Source organism: Anarrhichthys ocellatus, unplaced genomic scaffold (assembly GCF_004355925.1).
Source record: "Anarrhichthys ocellatus isolate YVR2014 unplaced genomic scaffold, GSC_Weel_1.0 scaffold8, whole genome shotgun sequence".
NCBI lineage: Eukaryota > Metazoa > Chordata > Actinopteri > Perciformes > Anarhichadidae > Anarrhichthys > Anarrhichthys ocellatus.
In genome coordinates this window covers 9708697-9731061 of record NW_022280038.1, presented here as the reverse complement: position 1 = coordinate 9731061, position 22365 = coordinate 9708697, and the positions used below count along the sequence as shown (strand labels likewise).

At 40.8% G+C, this 22365-nt stretch overlaps 1 protein-coding gene across 2 annotated transcripts; it reads right to left on the bottom strand.

The window, feature by feature from the left end:
- Positions 1–804: 804 nt before the first annotated feature.
- On the bottom strand, positions 805–22124 carry LOC116384034 (mucin-5AC-like). Of its 2 annotated transcripts, none has more exons than XM_031848319.1 (15): positions 21310–22124; positions 18865–19028; positions 17852–18042; positions 17327–17431; positions 16873–17011; positions 15936–16086; positions 15612–15744; positions 8830–8982; positions 7839–7876; positions 7671–7700; positions 7411–7577; positions 6262–6767; positions 6006–6105; positions 3809–4202; positions 805–3286 (listed from the first exon to the last, which is right to left on the bottom strand). In XM_031848319.1, the coding sequence occupies exons 2-15, from the start codon at positions 18994–18996 to the stop codon at positions 3204–3206; spliced, it is 2322 nt and encodes a 773-aa protein (XP_031704179.1). In that variant the 5' UTR covers positions 18997–19028; positions 21310–22124; the 3' UTR covers positions 805–3203. The 2 variants fall into 2 exon arrangements, with proteins under 2 accessions (XP_031704179.1, XP_031704178.1); XM_031848318.1 differs by having other exon boundaries at positions 21982–22124.
- Between the last annotated feature and the right edge of the window lie 241 nt (positions 22125–22365).

Below are 22365 nucleotides of genomic sequence, written 5' to 3'. Positions count from 1 at the left end.
AAGGCGGGGCGAGTCTCCTCCCAGTCTAAACTGTGATTGGTCAGATCTCCAGAATGAAAACAAATACAGTGAGGGCAGAGAGCCAGTGTCTTTGGTTAAAGGCGTCTGGTTTAGTTAGTTTAGTTTATTTATTTTACACAATTCAAACAATAAAATAAAAAAACATAACAGAGATAAATGAATATCACAGTGCAGGAAGAGGCAAAAAGCCAACTGGGCTTATTTGAAACCTCCACCTATATAATATTAAAATGTTACAATATTACAGAGAACATACAATGAATATGCATAGGATATGACTACATAACATATTATAGTTTTATAGTATTATAGTTTTAATGGTCATGCCCGGTTTATTCCATGCTACTGAGAGGGGACTTTATAAACAAATGTATGCTTCATGAACTAAGGGCATGCTGGGTCTCAAAACTTGTGACATTTGAGTTTTTCTTTTTTACACAGACACTGATCTGCAGAACGGTCTACTATATTTATTATCATTTCTACATTAACATGTGAAAAAAGACACATTTGTGTCCAGCAAGGTATACGATCAGGAGGCGCAAGTGCTCTTTTAGAGACAGAAAGTTAATCAAATTAAGTCACTTTTGTTTTCCAACTCATTTGGAGCTCAAATAACACAATTTTTTGGGTCAAAATATTACTTTTACCTTTTCATTTTACACAGGGACAGTGTTTTGTAACAGCCTTTAAACATTGTAACATCATTTTAGAACAATACTGGTCTCAAACCTTCATGCAAACATTCACTTAAAAAGCAGAGTAGTTGAAACCCATTATAACTAAACGTTGTTCGGGACCATAAATAGACTCGCTTCACTTTTACTTTTTTAGCAGTTGATGGTGCATAATCTCACTTTGCACACATGCAACAGGAACTTTTCTCTGAATTGCATAAAACTGCTTCTGTATACTGTACCTGTAGCTCTGCCAATGCAGTTTACCAACTTAAATCATTTTTTTTACAAAATGTGTGTGTAGTAAATTGAACTACTCCCTTATTAGCTTCTCTGAGCTTTCAGCAAAATTATAAGCAAAAAGTATTTCAACTTTCCGTCTATTGATTTTGTCTGTGAAGGGCAAAGTACACAATTCAGACGTTAGAAGTCAAACTACCAGAACATATGTCAAAATTTTTCATCATGTTTTAATTTATACATTTATCTTGACATAATATACACTTGTTTTTCATTTGTTTTATATTTCTATCAATAAGACGTATTGTAATTTTCTTTTGATGGATTGTTTGATTTTATCATTGACTGTAAGTTGTTCAATATACCTTTTAATTTTGTTGCTTGTCTTACTTATGTGAAGCTTTTTGTAGCTTGGTTTTTGAAAAGTGCTCTCTGATTAACATTATTATCATTATTAGTAGTTGTAGCATTATCATTATGTCATGTTGTCAATGCCCAAGTAAATAAAAAATAATGATAATGTATTATAATGTATAAAAAGTGGCTTACGTACCCTTTCCTCGTTTAACACTGTAATTCTTTTTGCTATGTTCTAACCAGCTCCTTCTTTGTGATGCAACATTTCTTAAAATCTTGAAATAGATGTCTAACTGACCACCAGCATTTACAGCTTTGTAACCGAACAAATCAACAACACATAAAGGTTTGCAAGTGTTCAATATATTAATATATATATATATTATGTCACATTAACATTTTATTATAGAAAAATACTTTTACATTTAATGTGCAGAGGGATGCACGTCACACAACCACCAGCACTGTTACCGTCTCATACAGGTTCCTTAGGTCTGAGACAGGTTTAGAGGGTCAAAGTGTCTGAATGAATATTTGAATAATCTAAAATGTTTTTCAAATACTCCAACATTTTATCCACAATGTTTGTAACAGGTAAACATTTTGACAACAGCGAGCAGCAGGAAAGCAGTGTATTTGTTATTCCCTGCTCAAAAGCTTGTGACATCCAACAATACGTAGTCTGATTAGCTGTTTTTATTTTATTCTCTTCTAATAACAAAATACTGCATGTGCAATGAACTCTAATACATCCAGCATCTAGACAGTAAAGGACGCAAAATAGGACATTTTAACTAAGTCTCATGCTCTTATAAATTCTTTTTAAAAATATATATTTTTACATTTATTTGCTTAAACAGTAGACTGCAGACAGGAAGTGATGGGAAAGAGAAGAATGACATAAAACAAAGTTCACATACTCGAACCAACGATGTTACAATTACAAGGTCAGCTTATTATTGTATCTCAGCTCACCAGTAGTGGTAGGATGCTAAAGGACGCGACAGACAAGGTATAGTCACACATTTACGTCCTGGAGACCATCAGGACCTCCAGGTCGACACGTTTACGTCCTGGAGACCATCAGGACCTCCAGGTAGACACGTTTACGTCCTGGAGACCATCAGGACCTCCAGGTCGACACGTTTACGTCCTGGAGACCATCAGGACCTCCAGGTCGACACGTTTAAGTCCTGGAGACCATCAGGACCTCCAGGTCTTAAATGTGTGACTACCTTGTCTGTCGCATCCTTTAGCATCCTACTACTACTGGTGAGATGATACAATAATACAGATCATTCAATGTGAGCTGGGCGATAATTCAATATGATCATTTATTTGCTTTCAATGGATTCATATCTCGATGAAATCACATATTGAGATTTACTGATGAATAGCACATTAACTCACAATTTCTCAGAATAATTTTGTTTATGCAAATACCCCAGTGTAGTTAAATCAAACTGCTGTCTTCATCTGATGACTCTGTTTTTGTGTGCACACATGTAAACAGAGTCGGTGTATTGTTTACATGCTGGAAATATAGATACATATAGTTTTTCCTCTATAATTTCACTTTTGCACTGAAGTTCTTCATTTAATGACAAAATACTCAGTACTTAAGTATTTCATTGACAGAGGAGTAAACAAAAATAGGTTATACCATGATGTTATTTCACATAGGCTTTATTAAATTACTTGAAAACATGCATTATCAGGACTTATGTCATTATTGAGATACAAAATCATTAGGATTCTGGCCATTTAGCTCAGCCGTAAATGTGAACAGTGCAGCAATTATTTTATGTTTTTTTGGGGAGTTTTTTTGACAGTAATGTAGTGTGCTCTCTGCTTTATTTATGTCTCTGGAAAAACTTAACATACACAGATCATCACCCAGCAGCATGCTCAGTAAAGGAGGATGTTTTGAAGAAATACACCGATAGTTGTTATAATCACTCCTGCTGCCATGGACGAGGCCTGTTCTGGAGCTGCAAGAGACGCATTTACAATTACAGTGTTTGCGTGTACATTTTGACATTGAAACAGGATGATTTAACATGAATCAATACTTAAACTCTGAAAAAAAATAAATGGCTTAGAAGAATTCTTATTATGAATTACAGAAATAATAAAAGTGGACCCTGACAAATGTAGCTTCTCAAATTTACTGCTTTTCTCTTTGGGAAGGCTGACAATGATGAAAAAAATATTGTTTGTTCTTAAGAACAGTTATTAAAATCACAAATCTAATATGCACTTTACCAAAAACAGATATTTTCTCACACGCTATAAACGTCAAACATTTTTCAAGCATTTATGATCATTTGTACAGCTGGCAGTTGGAAACTGATATCAAACAGCTGAACATGTAAGTACGTTCCTCCAAAATAAAACAATCTATGATAAAATCTATGATGAGAAAACTATGATATTGATATTGTATTTCATGAATCATCACAAATTTAAAAAAAACAAAGACACGGAGGCTTGTTTAGAAGATAACTTCTTACCATGACTGACTGATGTGTTAGTAGTTGTAACCACAGCAGTAATCAGTGTAGCATCAGCCGGTGCAGTAGCGGTCGGTGCAGTAGCGGTCGGTGCAGTAGTGGTCGGTGCAGTAGCGGTCGGTGCAGTAGCGGTCGGTGCAGTAGCGGTCGGTGCAGTAGTGGTCGGTGCAGTAGCGGTCGGTGCAGTAGTGGTCGTCGGAGCGGTGATGACGGCTGCCGTGGTCGGTGCAGGAGTGGTGACCATAAGGCTAACGCGGCCTGATCTAATGGTGTAGGAGCTGGTAAACAAACTGTCAACCAGTATTCTGGAATCAAAGGAAGGGGTACACAGACTAGGGCACTTCTGAGATGGTAAGGTGGTGATGCAAAGATTGACTGTGCACTGGACGAACATCTGCAAAACACAAAATAAACAGACACCGGTTAGTTGTGTGGTGAGGCGGCTCACAAACATAATATGACTTCAACTATCTATAAGACATCATTGGTTGACAGAATACTGTAACAAAACATTTTTGATAATGGAAGAAGTGTAAGTTAAGGCAATGTTTAAGCTCAACAGACATGATCACATTAGCAAGTCTGTGTATACCAGGCTGTACTAAGGCACAATGGGGCTTTAAGTTAAATGCTAAATTACCCATGCAAACAAGCTCATAACAAAGCTAGCATGCTCATATTGTTAACCATGGTTCTGCCTTAGTTTAGCGTGTGCAAGCACCCTAAAATGACCTCATTAATGATAAACACGTGGTTCAGCTGAAGCTGATGAGAATGTCATTCGTTAAATTCGCCAGGAGGATCATGCAATCAGTCACACGAGGGAGCGTGCACCTCTGTGTCTGTCCACGGGTAATCTCGCATTCTGCTGCAGCAAACTGCGGTATATTTTGGGAGGCCAGTTATGGCTGCATGCTCAAGGACCTCTCGTGGTTGCGGTGACTCACACTTACTCATAAATCATTGCCTGTTTTATTCTGCCATTGAATGCCAGCTGACTCCACACTCACTACTCTTAACCGGCCCCCCGTCCTGTAGATGCCGCTAATGATACCGCAGCTGAGTTCATCTACCACAACCATCCGCTAACGCTGCGCCCAAAGTCAGGGGACAACAGTTTGCGGAGTGTTTGGCTAACAGCTAACAGAACTACCAGCGCACACAGTGCTGAGTGCATCGCCGCTCGTTTTTGAGTCTGAATGAAGTTTGTTTTATAACACGTTTCAACCCATTGGTTGCGTACATGACCGGCTGTTAGTTGACTCACTTGTATTGTTTTGGACAGTGTGTTTGTTTGTGTTTAGCTAACAGCTAATGAAACTACCAGTACTGTTATTTTTGACAATATTGTATGAAATGTCTTATAGAACGACTTCGAGCAGATTGCTTGGGTACATCGCCGCTTGTTTTTGAAGTTGAAGTTTATATGAAACACGTTTTATGATGCCTTACAGCCCATTGGTGTCTAGACTGGGAGTTAGCCAACTGCGGGTTTTATTCATTCAATTACTTAATGCCAGGTGTGTCTGTTTGTTGCAGACACACCTGGCAAAGATTTGCACTCTACTGAGTGCGGCTTTCTAGGTTTCGCATTTTTTGTTTAATAAACCAAAATTTAAAAAAAACTTTTTGAGCTGATGGTGGCAGCTTTAAGAAAAGTTAAGGGATCTCCAAAGTTATTACAATTCACCGTGTTGGAAAGATGAATGTTTGTACCAAATTTGAAGGTAATCCACCCAATAGCTGTGGAGACATTTCACTCAAAACCACGAATGTCAATCTCATGGTGGAACGAGAGGAAAAGTCTGGGTCAAAAGTCAGTCAAATTGATTCTCAGGAAGCATAAACATCTGTATTTCATGACAATGTATCCAATAGCTGTTAAGATATCTCAGTCCGACTAGAAGACGTGGACCAAACAGTGTAGTCATAGGCATTCGTCCCAGCTGTTTCAGATGGCTTAATTGGAGCTAAATCTCCACAACATCCAGCAGAAAGTTTCACGACAGCAGCGTGGCCTACATGAGTGCCCTACTCAAAGATTCAAACAGAACCAATTCCTACAAAGTCTGTATGAAAGGGCAGTACATGAAATACATTTTGTGCTTAGACTTGTTTTGTAAGATTCAAAACAATACCTGGAAGAGGAGAACTGCAAAAAATGTATTGTATGAGTGTGTTGCATGAGAGTACAGACCGACGATCCTTTGGTCTTCACAGTGCTCAAATCAAGGCGGTAAACCTTGGAATTGTTTCGTGTTGTAACAACCTCTAATGTGCTTTCGGAAGACGCACACCTGGAAGAAAAAGAGTGAGAGAAGCATTGGAATTCATATAAGCTTCTGCAAAACAAGTCAATGTTTCTTTCAGAGGATAGTATTTCATACAGTATCCGTGCTCCTCTAATTAGTAACCTCAAACTATTACAGTGAACAAGTTTGATTGTCACTGACCCTTGCTCCATAATGGGGTAGGACACTGCAAAGTCCTCCGTCTCAGACTCCATGCAATTGCCCACCATCATCTCGGCTCGAGCGATGCTGCAGTTGGACAACACGAGGAGGTCCACCTTGGAGATCCTGGACCCGATGGCCTTGCTGTCATAAGTGGAGGTTCTGTTGCTAGCGGTGCTGTTATAACGGGAGCTGCTGTTGCTCTCTGATGGTGATTCTGCTTCTCGACGCACTCGCCCCGGCGCCATCCGGAGGGCGCGAAACTTGGGGATGCGTGTGAATTCTGCCAGGGGCCCCTCTCCTGGTAAGTGAAGTTCTAACCAAATCATGACCTCACCGAAGGTCTCCCTCTCTGTGGGTATGCCTATCTTGTACTGCGACCCCTTGGCCTGGACTCCGGGGATTCGGCAGGCCAGAGGGAGGACGAGGGAGGGCTCGCTGCTGACCATAGTGTAGGGACGCACACTTTGCAAGGTGTTGGTGAAAACCAGCTCTGAACCAGAGTGCTGGGGGGGGGGGGGGGGGGTTATAATCAGAGTTAACATTCAGCTGAATAAAAGGTCAATGCAAAGTATTTTTGAATTTCACGAGTAATTTAACACCAGGCTGAAAAGCAGTGTTTTACGGCCCTTTCTGGTTTTGAAAGTGTCACGACGTTTTCACGTCGGGTGTGGTCAGAAGTGTGCTCTCTTGCACCTGCGACCAAACCCAACACTGTCCTGGAATACACCAGTACACGCTAAAGTTAAACCACTTGAGCTAAGGAAAGACTTTTGGACTTTTCAGAATGTCAGAAGGTGTTAAATTACTCTTAAAGTACTGCTGTGATCCCTTTGTTAGTCACAGGTAGATGAAGAAAAGGAAGATATAAACTACACAGCATGAAACTAATAATGTTTTGTTCAAGTCCAATTATTTACATTTTGGGATAGCCAGTTATTTAGAAGTACATCTTTTTTTACCTTTTGTCTTTTTTATGGTCATATGTTATCGTATATAAACACGTGAATGCAACAATTATTTTCGGTGCATGTACATGTAGAGTTTTAAATTGTTTTTATGTTGGGCATACAACATTTGTGTAAAAACGTCCTTTTTGTTGCCTTTTTAAAAAAAGAAAACAAAAGAAAGACAGGTGGAGCATCTTACCACAGTCTTGGTGCCGCAGCCAGTCAAGGAGATAGTTGCAGTCAGGTGTGTGCTGTTGTGGGTGATGGGACAGGTGGGGCTGTTGAGCTGCAGCTCGTCCAGGTCGATGTCCCTCAGGGAGGCGACAGGCAGCACCAGAGTCATCGCCGTCTTCTCACACGTCAGCACTGCAGGTCGACGGCAGCAAAGTCTTAGTAATTAAGTCACTCACAATTTGAATGACACGCTGAAACACTTGAATACAACAATATTTTCTCAACCTGTTCCATCGGGTAGCATCCTCATCTCCCCTGAAAAGATGAAGAAAAGCATATTTTAATGGTCGAAAAGTTAACCGTCAGTATTTTCTGAGGCTAGGCGCGGTTCATTGTGAAGCAACAGTGAAGCATAACATTCTCATGATGTTTCTAAGAGGCTGAAGGTCTTACTTTGGTACAGCCACACGCATCGGGGCTCTGACTGCAAACTGGAAAGACAAGAAGTGCAATTCAGACGAGTTCATGTGCTAAATATGGACTTTTGACTGGCGGTGTCAGCGGGAACCGTAAAGTATTTACGCTGCAGTTACAGGTTTTGGATAATTGACACAATATGAATACAGTAAGGAGACGTGGGACAATGAGCGTGACGTGAAACAAAGGTTCTCAAGATGTTGGAGTCATATGGTTTGTGTTTTAACATGTGTTTTTTATGTGTACTTTATGCAGATTTGTGTAAGTTTACGATAACAAATTACAGCTTTTTGGTAAACCTGGATATATTTGAGCATTTTTTGCTGATTTCAAATTTATTCTGATGGCTTTAGTTAGTTTTTGTGGAAACACGAGACAATCCCAGTGAAATATGGTTTTAGCTTGTTTTTATAATTCTAAACAAAGGAAAAATTCCACACATAACTCACCTCTGCAAAGCCTTTTGATTTTATCAAGACATGTTAATGTTTCACTTAAACATACACACGTATGCAGTAAATACAAAATAAAAGAGGTAAATAAAGAGGACGTGTTCTTCGAGTGTTTTTTATGGGAATGTGGATCCTTCAGATCAGTGTGATTTGTGACTCAGTGGTTTGCATGTTCCACATTTTATCGTAGGTGTGTCATGCAGTGGGACTCGTACTGGTCTGATCTTGGTCTTGACTTGGTCTCAACCCCTCAAAGTCCTGGTCTCGTCTCGGTCTCGATACACTCGGGTCTTGGTCATGACTTGGTCTCGGGTTTATCTTGTTTTGGTGTACACTTAACAGTACTAAAATACTGGTACTAATTACATTATAGTATATAATGTATTATAAACAAAGGGAAATATGTGTATTCTATAGGTTATTTAAAAAGTGTCTTTTCAAACAAACTTGATATAAAACTCCACTTTTTCTCCAATAAGTCCTGCAGCATTAGTGCCATTCATGTAACAACGTACCTTTTGGTATTCGCAGCAAAGCAGATGGGCAAAAGCCGGGGCAGTTTGTTTTGGGAGCGGATCCAGGCCATCGTCATGGCTGACAGGGAGCTGATCGATTTGAAACCAACCCTGTAGAGTTCAGGGGGACCGACCACCGCCACCTCTGAAACACTGGAAACACAGAGAGAAACATTTCATTTGCTTCTTTTTTTTATCGTATAATGGAAGTTTCTAAACTGTTTGATTTGACTTGTTTCCATGAAATCAGGTGCAAAAAATAGATATCGTTTAGATCGTCATCCCCGAAATGTAATTCAGAGTCAAAGATATCAGGAATTTCTGATATCTGCTGGCACAGCCGGACTGTTGACGCTACAGGTGCTAGCTACATGCTCGCACCGGTCCTTATTGTACTGTAAATATAAAAGAAATGTGCTTATAAAGAAAACAACCGGCGTATTTTTAGAAGGGGACAGAGCACATACTAGTAGAAATAAAGTGTGAGTGTGGTGAAACGTGTGAGTGGAGTCTTTTGTTAAGAAGTTACGCTTCGCCGTTGGCATAGCCGTTAGCATAACAAAGCTACAAGCTACCGGAAGTACTATTATTTTGTAGAAGAAGAAAAACGGCAAAAAGCAACTCAGCCGCCTAGCGGCCAGGAGGAGTAATTCCTAGAGAATTACAAAACTAGTGTTTCGGATGTGATCACCTTGGAGTGTGTTTAGAGCAGGGGAAAAGGTGAAGCAGAGGAAAAATTAATTGATGCAGGGGTGAGGCACACACACACGCATCTAAGAATTGGATTGCACATTTTTGCATTTTATCCCAACTTTGTACCCAACTACAGATTAGCAAAGATGTATTCTGACATTTACTGCTGAATCTTGGGTAGTTCTGTTTGCTTGGTTTTAGTCAAGGTGCATGGCAGAGTGGATCCAGATCTGGGGAGTGGAGCAGTGGATCCAAGTTTTGGATCAACGACGTGCACACAATACAACAGAGGGTGAGTTAACTTTAGATTCTTTAGATGACAAACTTGTACATTTGATACACATTAGAAACTAGACAAACACCACTCACACCCACATAGCACATGTGTTTGAATAAGATTGAAGGATTTAGAAAGTTACAGCAAGTCACGTTAACTATTAAGGTAAAAATGCTTAGAATGTCTCATACAGGCTGATTCACTTCACTGTACAGCACATTTAGAGTTTATTGGACAAAATATACTGCTGATGTCTCTGCTTCTGTCCCCACACAATCTGAGTTGTCAAAGGGGAGATTCCGCATGTGTTCTGGTACGAGGCCCAGGCTACAGAATGGTCGTGCTAAATACTCAGGAAATGCTGGGAAGAGCCAGAGAAAGAATGGAGGATCAAACGGTGCCCAACAAGAGGGGAAAAGAATGGGAGAAGATGAAAAAATACCTGAGGAGATGGCAGAGGAACGGGTGGTTTCCAACAGTGACGGCCCCCACTGCTGAACACAGATGCAGAGTGTGGAGAGAAGCTGCAAAGGCTAAAAACTGCAGTTGCAAATCATGTAGGAGCCAGTCGCTGGAACAAATTCGGTAGGAAAAGGGCCCTCAACATGGAAGACAAGAGGTGCTCAGATACCAAGCGTCTGCTCACTTACTGAAAGGCTGCCGACCCGACCACCCCTCCAGATGCTGTGGGACTACCTGAGGTCCTGAAAGAGACAGACTTCAAAACCACCACCACTCCCAGACCTAACACCCCGGTCTACACACCAGTATACCCGTCAGCGCTGACAGAAGCACACGGACAGACTGAGCTTTCCTCACCTCCCCCGCCGTATGCGAAAAAGAAGTGCAGAACAATCTATCCCTCATTGGCAAAGCCCTCAATCCAAGCATCCGTGTACAGAGTCAATGGAGGAACATTGGATATGGACGTGGAGAGGGAAGAGGAATACAGGTCTGTGGTAGACAGTGATGTGGTCAGCCAAGATGGGGACATGACAGAACTGAAGATGAGTACTCCAGAGAGCGGCCAAGACGAACCAGGGCGAATGGGGGGCAGAGAAGAAGAAGGAGAGACCACAAGGCCCTCCAGTGATGCCCAAGAACCAGAGAGGAGTGGCAGACATCGGCAAACAATGACGACAACAGAGATGTTGCCCTTGGAACAACGTTATGAAAGAGGGGACAATGAGTGGTCAGAAAACCATCAAGTATCTACACCAGGTAAGCAAGAAAGACAAAGAAAAGATGCGAACGAAGAGGCCATATTAAGAGAATTGGAACACCTCAGAGCAGAACGAGGAAGACAGGGAAAAAGTGAAGAGGAAGAGACGAAGGAATGGAACCTGGGGAGTGGTGAGTATAAGGCAAAAGGTTACTTGTTCCTCAAACCCAGGAGTAGACGGACAGTAGCCACCAGTGATGATGACACCCATGACGACACTGATGCAGAGGACAGAAGAGAAGAGGTATGTGGAGCAGCCGGAGGTTGTCCACTTCCCAGATGGTCCAGTAGGAAAAGGAAGGAACCAGGACGCTATGCAGACTGGTTTTGTCCTGTAAGAGGTGAGATGCCACCATTGCCCACAGCCCAACAGTTCCCCCTGCTGGTGAAATCCAATGGTCAAGCTGAGTATGTGCCATGGGGACATCGAGACATGGACACACTGGAGAAGGCACTGCCACCGTTGGGAGGAGGAGCCAGCTCTTGGAGCCGTCTCTTTGAAAAACTCACGGCAGCGGATAAATTGGCACTGGGAGACATACGGCCATGATTATCCGCACAGAGGGGACAATCAAGTTAAATGCCCTAGAAGCAGGAACAGGAACGGCCCGCAGAGTGGGCCAGACCCCATTCAACAACTTCCAAGGAATCTACTGGGAAACGATGAGAAGCATCTGGCCCACGAAACCAAACATGAACTCCCTTTCTAGACTGAAGATAAAACCAGAAGAAGAAATACATCAGTATCTGAAAAGAGCTGAAGTAGAGTGGCATGTGGCCACAGGGGGAGACATGACGGCAATGAAGCCACCACTGTAGTATGGCGACACACTGTGCAGAAGGGCTTGCCCCTACCAGTACAAACAGCGCTGAGAGGAGCAGTAGGCTTGAGCAACATGGAAGATGCCGTGTGGAGGGAACACCTCACTCACCACAACCAGAGACATCAAACTGAGGAGACAAGTGGACAGGAAGATCTGAAGAGAAAGACGCGGCGGCTGCTGAAGCTTCAAATAGCAGAGGCTGACAGAGAATTAAATAGAAAACATCAGGCCAGGAAACAGATGGCCGTAGCCGAGGCTCAGGCCTCACAACAGCCCCAATATCCAGCTGCACCCCCGACCTCATACCAACCACATCCAACAGAACCGGCACCCACGGTGGTGTACTACCAACCTCCACCAGGACCATGGGGCGGGGCCGACCAATAGAATATACAAGGGCGCTAACTAACATGAGTCAAGTTTTGTTTTCACAGGTGGAGAACACAGAGGCATCCGCTGACGAGAGAAAGCAGTTGCCTATTGTATCACCAGGCAGCTGGCTGTGGATGGGGTCCACAGGTGTAAGTGGTACTGACCAATAGGGGGGACTGGACCATGGGAGGTTCATTTTATAGCCAAGATACATAGATGACATAGGGGTACCAAGGGGGGTGTCTAATGAATTTAAAGCCAGAAATCAAATAAGCTGCAGGTTTAGACTCTGCTTTCTCTCAAAGGGTGTCAATCAATAAAAATGTCAATTGGATCAATTACATTTACTATAATCAACAGCGTTTTGTAAAGTTCACCAGGGACGCCATATCAGGACTGCATGCACAGCTAGCGAAGACTAGTTTAATGACCTTGCAGAATAGAATGGCATTAGATATGAATTTAGCTGAGCGGGGTGGAGTTTGGATCTGCCTGTGGTACTTTCGTTTCAAATAACACAGCTTCTGATGGATCGGTGACCAAGGCGCTGGCCGGATTGACGACACTCAGCCAAGAGCTAGCAGAGGACTCTGGTGTCGGTAATCCAGTCACCGACTGGTAGGAGGGGCAATCAGTTACGTGTCGACGATGAGGATGACGATGTGATGAGAATTTGAACTTCTGATGGCCACTTTTTAGTTGAGGCCACCATCGATGCCATAGCAGGACTTCACAAGCAGCTCCTGAACATCTTCACTGAGATCCTGAAGGACCTGATTAGGCCCAGATGGACTTCTAAACACATCCGGTGAGATAATGGAAATTTGGAAAATAGACTGAGATTGTTTTGTTTGAGTATTTTGAGGATTGTTTTTGTTTTATTGGGTTATAATGGGATTTCAGGGTGCAATAATTAAGAAATGTAATTTTGTCAAGTGTAAAAAGAGCAGACAAGGCTTCTCAGAAATTTTTCTCCAGCCCTCAGGATGGAGCCTGGACTCGATGCAGGACCGTTCCCTCCTCCACCATCTACAGCCCCACCACCTGGACACCAGAGGACTTCAACCGGAATCGACTGTTATTGTGTGTAGTGAGGCAAGCGTAGGGTGATCAGATAGGGGTGGGGGGAAAAATAAAAAAATAAATAAATACTTGAATTGTTGTTTGCTATTGTTTAGATAGGGGAAAACTCATCTTTGGATAGCTTCAGGGGATTGTGTTTCCAGGGTATTATTTAATCCACTGTGAACAGTGGATTAGGGGGGAGTTGTAGGAAATTTGGGTTTAGAAGTGTGTTTTAAGAAATTATAATAGAAGTGTTTAATGATTCATAATTAAGAAACCATAATTAGAAGTGTTTTGGAATACATAATTAGAAGATTCATAATTGTAAAAGTGTTTTAGAATTTGTAGTTAGAAGTGATTTGTAGTTAGAAGTGTATCTTAGTAGAATTTGTAGCACCTTTATATTTGCTTGTGAAGGTTTTTGCCAAAAGTTGCAAATCCTTATCTTTATATAGAATGTTTATCATAGAAGTGTTAAGCCATAAAAGACAGTCATTGTATGTATTAAACTGTGAAGAATAGCCAAGGGAATGTCAGACTTCTAGACAGACATTTGCAGGTTGTACCCGCGCGAGGGTTTTCGGAAGCCTGACGCCAGGAGGAGGCAACCAAAATTAGCCAATAGGAATTAAGATGGACAAAAGGGGGGGGATTTCAAACTGTAAGAGGAAGTGCTGGAAAGGAATTCACTCTCTTTCTTCTCGGCTCAGAGCCTGGAAACATCTGTGTTTCCAGGCTGAGTCGCGAGTGAATAGCTTTTCCGCGCGGATCATATATTATATATTCTGTTAGTAGTGTACTTCATTCTGTAATTGTATTAGCTTCAGTAGGATTAAATACTTTCTAATTGTAAACCAGTTGATGGTAGATTTATTAAGTAGCGACTCTACTGTAGAACAACAGTGGAGCGTGCTCTCCGGCCTTCTCTCTGTGGGGAAGATTTCAGCCTCCACAACTGGGAGGGTATTTCTGCCCAGTGGCGCTTTCCAGCTCTTCCTGGGAAAACCCCGAGGTGTTCCCAGGCCAGATTATATGTATAATCCCTCCAGTGTGTTCTGAGTCTACCTCGGGGCCTCTTACTAGTTGGACGTGCCCAGAAAACCTCTAAAGGGAGGCGTACAGGAGGCATCCATGATCAGACACCCGAACCACCTCAGTTGGCCGATTTCGACACGAAGGAGCTGCGTCTCTACTCCGGATGTTTGAGCTCCTCACCCCGTCTCTCAGGCTGAGCCCACCTTACGCAGGAAGCTCATTACGTCCGCTTGTCTCCACAATCTTATTCTTTAGGTGAGGTCCCAAAGCTCATTGTTCAAGGTGAGGGTCGGAATATAGATGGACTGGTAGATCCAGAGCTTTTTCTTCTGGCTGTGCTCAATCTTCGCCACAAGGGTGTGGTACAATGCCTGCAGTACTTTCCCCTCATGAACAAGACCTCTTGAAATACTTGAGCAGCAACTCACTCCCAACATGGAGGGTTGCAATCCACCATTGTTCTTGCAGAGAATCATAATGTTGTCAGACTTGGAGGTACTGACTCTCATCCCGACCGCTTCACCCTCTGCTGCAAACCGTCCCAGTGCGTGCTGAAGGTCCCGTTCTGAAGGAGCCAACAGAACCACATCATCTGCAAAGAACCGGAACATAATCAGGGGTCCCCAAACTCACGGCTGCAACTTGAAATCCTGTCCGTGAAAATCACGATCAGGATTGGTGACTAGGGGCGACCCTGGCAGAACGGGTTTGACTTTGTGCTGAGAATCCGGACACACCTCTCACTTTGGTTGCACAAGGAGAGGCTGGCTCGGAGCAACGACCCCGGTACCCTGTATTTCTGAGGATTCCCCATCCCCATAGGAGATAAATAAGATGGATGAAAGCAGCGGGAGGTCGGTGACTGTTGAGCCCACGTCTTCACAGAGACCTGGATCCATCGTGGTCCAGGATCGAGCTGCACTTGACGGGCGGACAGCAGGACAGAGAGCAGGACTCCGGTGGGACGAGAGGAGGTGGAGCTCGGTGCTCAAACATCAGTCGAAGTGATGGACAATGTTTTAAGATGGCATGTTATCTGACAATGTTTGTGTTTTTGATGCAAATTCAAAAAATGCACTTCAGGAATCTAATCCTGTGTTTTTCTTGGGATGCAAATGGACTACAAATGCATTTCGTTGTGCATCCCTGTGTTGCACAACGACAATAAATGATCCTTGGATCCTTGAATGTCGTATGCTTAGCAGATTGTAAAGCCCTCTGAGGCATTTGTGATCTTGGGCTATACAAATAAATTTAGTTGAATTGAACTGTATATTTATATCCAAGGACACACCTCTCCCGCTGTGACGAGAAGTCAGTGTTGAATTGCACCTCCTGGTACGGCAGGACAAACAGCGTGGTGTCCTCTTTGGGGGTGTCACCTGTTGCCACAGTTTCATCAGTGCAGCTGTAAGCCGACTCCTCCACTAAAAAGGAAGGAAAGACAATAAGAGACGTTTCTATAACTGAAGACAGGAGAGAAACTATGAAAGGAAGGACATCAAATATTCTCCAACCATTCTGTTGTATGTTTTAACAACATCCTAATTCTGTTTGCTCCACAACATACAGTAAACATGCAGTATTAATGCTGCTATGATCTGACTGACGGACTCACCAGTGAGAGAGAGGTGCACAGGGACAGAGCTGAGGGGTTTATTGTCTTGGAGGCGGCTTGTTTTGGGCACAGGAATGTGGTCCTCCGCCATCAGGTAGATGAAATACTGTCCAACTGGTGCGTTTCCAGTGAACAACAACATGCATTTGTCCTGGTAAAAGAGTTTAGACAATGAGAACGCTTTCACTGAACTGAAATACCGTCAAAACAAGAAGGTAATAACGGTTAAAGATCCTTTGTGAATGGTTTACAAAGAAAATGAAGATGTAGTATATCTGTAGTTCAGATCATTTTTGGAAAGATTTGTCAAATCTTAGTCATTCAGTGGCGATACATTTACTCAAGTACTGTTCTTAAGTACAATTATGAGGTACTTTTTTTGAGGTATTTTTATTTTATGCAACTTTATAAATCCACTACAATTCAGAGAGAAACATTGTTCCTTAAACTCCATGACTATTTGTTTGACAGCTTTAGTTACGAGTTACTTTGCAGATGTAATTAAGTCATTTAAAGCATAATTAACAAATAAATGATGATGTATTATTATGGATAAAGCAACCTGTCAGTGTACTCATTTGTTTGAATTAGCGCCACCTTGCTACAACATTAAAGTGACACTTATACATACATGCATGTATAATTGACTAATTGTATGATTATAATAATTATGCATGTATAAATTAAATTCCATAATAATGATTCAGAAATGGGCCATACTGCATATTAAGTATTTACACTATTGGTCTGTAATACTTTTGTACTTTTGAAGGACTTTTAATTGTAACAGAGTATTTCTACACTTCTGCTTGAGTAAAAGATCTGACTAAATACTTCCTCCCCCACTTGAGATGGTGATGATGATGTTTTATAACTGTAAACATGTAAATAACTGTGTTGTGTTGTATGTACTGTTCATGGATGAAGTTGGACTCACCTCATTCAGCTCTATGAAGGAGTGCTGAGTGCAGTTGAGACACTCTTCCTCGTCGGGCCGGGCAAAGCGACACGTCACCCTGTCACCATCCAGGTCTTTCACCGATAATTGGAAGTGGTGAGGGCAGTTCGCTCGGACCCTCAAACAGAATCACAAATACAATTTAGGTTTACACTTCAGGTTTTGTTACAGTTGAAATAAGATCAAATTAGTGTTTGTATTGATGAAAGAAACACTAAACATGTTGATAGGTGTGCTTTAGAGGTGCTAAAGAGCCAGGCTAGCTGTTTCCCCCTGTTTGCAGTCTTTATGCTAAGCTACGTTAGCCAACTGCTGGTTGTATCTTCATATTACATTTGTAAAACGCATATAATCATTTTTATGTTCAATTAAAATACGTGTTTACAGAGTAAGTTGTGTGTGTGTGTGAGTGTGTGTGTGTGTGTGTGTGTACCTCAGTGGAGGAGGGAGACCAACATAAGCAGGTTGGTTGAGTCTCCCGCTGTTTGCTCGAACCTTCGGTCCTGCGTTCATCGATACATACATTTCTGTGTTGGACCTAAACATTTACGAAAAAAGAAAGTGTATTAGAGAAACTAAGACTACTTGAGGAAGCCCGATTTAAACCACGACATCAAATGCTTCAGTAAATAAAATAAATAACGTCCAATCACACAAACACTGAGTAGAACATACTAGATTATAGTCAGTACATTTTACCTAAAAAAGCAGGATTATTGCAGGAATGTGAAAGAAATAAAAGCAATGAGCTACACGGGAAAAGAGTCACGAGACACCAATCGGAGTGAATGAATGAATAACATATAATAACCATAAGGCACTAGCATTTTTCTCAATACATTCATAAAAATGTCAGATGTTTTAGTCCAAAAGTTAAGACGGTGTGTGTGTGTGTGTGTGTGTGTGTGTGTGTGTGCGTGTGTGTGTGTGTGTGGTAGCGTGTGTGTCGGTCTCATACCCTAAATTTATGGTGGCTTTGTATTTACTGGGGACAGTTTTCTGCCACCGGCAGACACACCAGCCGGGGCTGGGTTTGGTGCCGGTGAAAGGTAACGATGTTGTGTGGACCAGACAGTCCTCCCCTGCAGAACACAGTCCAGACAGAGACGGACAGGGACTCGGAGTGATGGCGGTGAAATGAGCCCGAACCTGCAAGAAGCAAAGAGACAACATGACAAACTGACACGTGCAGTCATTAACATGTTAAAATAAGGCTGTACAGAAACACACGATGTCTTAATTTCTGTATCTCCTCTATAGTTATTTAAGAAGGGGAAACATGAAATAATTGTTATATAGGATTATTATATCAGATGTTACAGCCTAAACAAATTGGGCGGCGCTTAGGAGGTTTACATGGAGGTTGAAACTGTGATCAGATTTAGTTTAAAAACAAACAAAATCTCAGTTTTCCTGGGTATTCATTATTTTTCTCTCATTTATTTCTGTATTTCATTCTATGTTTTGCCAAGTGGGTGTAAAATACCTGCATTTATAATGAATATATAGCCTTGCATAGATGTAGATGTGCTATGCAACACAATATTTCAGTTACCTGATGTACAAAGTCTCTTCCATAAAGGGGGAAATAGGTAAACCTATAAATGTGTTGAGAGGGTTGATGAGCTCTGTCATGTCAGGTGCTAAAACATCCCAAAAAACAATTTAAGAATGTACATAGAAAAAGTACATCAAAGTTTTACAAAACAACTGCCATCACAGAGCTCATCAGCCTGTTGGCATGATGTTTAAATATGGGTGTGGTTTCAACTTCTCACCTGAAGAACATCCAAGTAAGAATGAAACGTTGTCTTTATTAAACGTTTGTTTCATGGTGTAAGAGTGCAGGTTTTGTCTTTCTTGTATTAGTTCACTGTCACCTGAGACGGCACAAAAGCTTCAATAGATAATAGTCTGGATCTGAAGACCCAGAGACAAAAGGTTTTTTGAGGAAGAGAACATGTTGAGCACCGTATTCCCTCCATTGCTGTCCAGGGGCACAACGTGGACCATCAGCCCCAGAGAAGAGGCTCCGCAGGCCGGGGCGAACAGGACCAGAGTCAGGCCCAGCAACAGGATGCTCAGTTTGAATATTCTCCACATCGCAGCGACTCAGTCAGACAGGAAGTCTGAACCTTTGGGAAACACAGAAACAGAAATGTTAGGCATATTGTCTCATACGGAGACAAGAAAAAAAAAACACATCTGTAAAAGAATCAGAAAATAAATGTGGAAATACAAAGAGAAATAAATTAAATAATAAATACATATGAAGGATTAATCATAAGCATTTTCATTTATTTTCACATTTATTTCCTAAATTGTTTTCTATATATATTTATTTCTATATATATTTTGGATTTTTTTAGCATTTAAATTATTAATTAAATCTGTATAATCTGTATTTTTATTTTTTATATAATGTAATTTATATAACTGTATCTATCTCTTTACTTTTCCCAGTTGTTTTTGCTATTTCTTGAAGGGCCAATCGAAGTAGTCAATTCATGCACAAATACTCTACTTTATATAAATAATACAGTCATTTATACGCAAAGAAAATACAAAAACAAGTTTTTGGCAATATATTCATTATAAATGCAGGTATTTTACATTCACTTGGCAAAAGATAGAATTAAATATATATATATAAATATATATATATGTAGAGAAATAAATGAACAAATAAATGTGAAAAATATATAAAAATGCTTATAATTACTACAATATTTCCACATTTATTTTCTTATTATTTTACAGATTAATTATTTTTATGGCACTCACATAACATAACTACACAAGAGTTATAGTCTGAGACTCATTATAGGATGTCAAAGTTGCTATTTTCACTGTGCATTGAGTTGAAAGACAATAGCAGACATCATGTTGTTTAAAAATGACAAGTCATTTTTTGGGCAATTCACACACCCAGCGCAACGAGTCCTGACACTGAGTGAGAGAAGTGAGAGGGCCTGTGGTGTCTTGCAGAAAACATGCGAGACAGATGATAGAGGAATGTTGAGCGATGGAAAGAGACCCAAGTTTCAAAAGTCGCCACAGAAGCAGTTCTATCAGAGCAACCAATCAATGAGAAGTTAGATGCATCGATTATCAATCTAAAGCACCATCACGATCAGACATGTGACCTATTCACTGATAGGTAATGTCATTATTTCAGTTGGAACAGTCACGTTAAGGTTTGAACATAGCAATAGAATAGGAGTTGAATGGAAATTCCCATTAAAATCAATTTAGCAGGACGCGGCGGCCATTTTTAAGTATGTTGTTTCCATTGTGACCGTGCTAGCCTCCTCATGAACTAAACCGACTCACGGCAAAGACTCACTGAGGTGAGGTTTTGCAGTAGCGACAAGCACAAGTAGGGGAGTCGTAACATTGAGAAGCGTAGTGAGACAGAGTAAATGAGTAAATGAGTAAAATTGAACAACTCAATGCTTCATCCTCACATGAAGAACATTTGTCTTTGTTTAGATGCCTGAAATAAGGCCTGTGGTCAGTGGGTGATTGAGACATGAAGACGCACAAGAACGTGTTAACAGACACAATTAGGCTTCATGAGTTAGTGTTGAATTATAAAACCTGTAAGACGGTGATTGAAGACTTTATTTTCTAACATTTGGTCACAGTATTGAGGAAAGATGTTTGAGGTTCAGAGGTTGTTGAGTTTAGATCCTACATTTTAAAAACAACCTCAGCGCTCCATCTCTGTATTAAGAATCTGTTTTGGCCCAATTGTTGAGAGTTACATATCCACATTTCAGTCAGTTGATGCCATTCGTGTTCCCTGAGAGACTTTGTTCTTCTTGACCTCTTAACTGACACGATGTTCTTAACAAAAACTACCAATTATTGGTTGTGTAACTCGGGTTTCTTTTGTCGTTTCTTCTTCTATTGTTAGAAGTTGTTTGCTGATTAGAGGTTTAAAACAAGAAGGGATTAGGACTTTTAAATCCGTTGCATAAGTGTTTCCCGCACACACTAAAGGAAAACACAAGTGAAGGAAACAAGGATGCAGTTTAAGAGACTTTGGATTGTGTTTTTGGAGCTAAATCACTTCTTACGAAGACATTTTAATTGATTTGCTTTTGTATTGTTTCCTTCTATTGTCCAGATTATTGCTTATCCTCTTCTTTAATGTTTGTACTAAATACAAATAAATATTAACCAACAATAATGTTAAATTGCACTTAAAGCACAAGTTGGACCGATACTGAACCATTAAAAGACATTTCACGTGAAGATTAATTTAAACATCTTTATCATATCAACTATAACACACAGGTGAAATAATAACTCTAGGGCCAAAAACAAACAATTCCATCCATCCATCCAATTTGAATTTCTAAAAATAAAACAAGGTTTTGTCCTGGAGTTTGGACATTTATCTTTGCTTACATGAGATACGGCTGATGATCTTATGTTTGATGAGATGTGTCCGTTAAAAAGGTTTATGTTTCAAACCACCTTGAAGTGAAGTTAACCATTTTGAATCTCTTTGTTGTAAGACGGTCATGTCTTTTGCTTTTGTTTTGTCAGAACAGGTAGAGATACATTTCACAGCCGAGTGTCACGGCTGAGTGTCACAGGTATGCCGAGCTTCAACTACACGTTCAAGGACGGAATGCGTTCACCGTCTGTTACATAAACACACTGGTTGGTCTTTTTTAAAGCAGTGAGACACCTTTTAAAAGATTGTATTTCTTTAGATTATACATCAATCTATAGATCTCTATATTTATTTTGTTGTACACTGAGAAATAGTTTACATCACATCTGCTCCCGCAAACAAAACAATGAAAAAATTCACCTCTTGCGTCATTAAAGTTTCTGTCGTACAATCGCTTTGTTAAAAGATTTGGACAACGTAGTCTACATTAATCTGTAAGTCTACTTATGTGCTTAATGTTATTAAACCAATTGTATATCTCACCTTCGAATTATAACAGACAAATTCTGCCAGCTTCTTTTTGCTAAAAACCGACTAAAATCTCCACAAACTGCATGAAATGACCACACAAACAAGAGGAAACTTATCAAATACATTAAGTTAAATGAATCCTTAATTACCTTAAGACACCCACCACACAAAAAGCTTCAAAGTCACACAAAACACCGAGGTGTTGACAAACAGGTGTTTCAGTAAATGCGTTCTCTTAAGCTCTGCAGGTGTTGAGGTGGAGCTACGCTTAATGTGAGCAGACAGAATGACGTTCAACTGGCTTGGCAACAGGGGCGTCGTTAGGCCCATTTTAGGGGGGCTTCAAAATAATTTGGGGGGGCAACTGTCCATAATTTCTTTTGTCGTCATTAAATTAAACTATTGTTTCTCACATGGACAAGTTATTCATAACTCTAACAAGCTACATATGTGCATGCGTTCTGGTTTGTATGTTTTCTCCCCCTTCAAATTACAAGCCAACAGCCCATCATCATACTTAACGATATAAGGTT

Bases quoted from the DNA above. Each gene is read 5' to 3' on its own strand.
- LOC116384034 (XM_031848319.1), bottom strand. From the start codon at position 18,996: ATGTGGAGAATATTCAAACTGAGCATCCTGTTGCTGGGCCTGACTCTG. The intron at 18,043-18,864 runs GTGCTCAACATG...TGCTTCTTGCAG, and splicing joins ACAGCAATGGAGGGAATACG to GTTCGGGCTCATTTCACCGC. The intron at 17,012-17,326 runs GTACACACACAC...ATTCTGTTTGAG, and splicing joins GGTCTCCCTCCTCCACTGAG to GGTCCGAGCGAACTGCCCTC.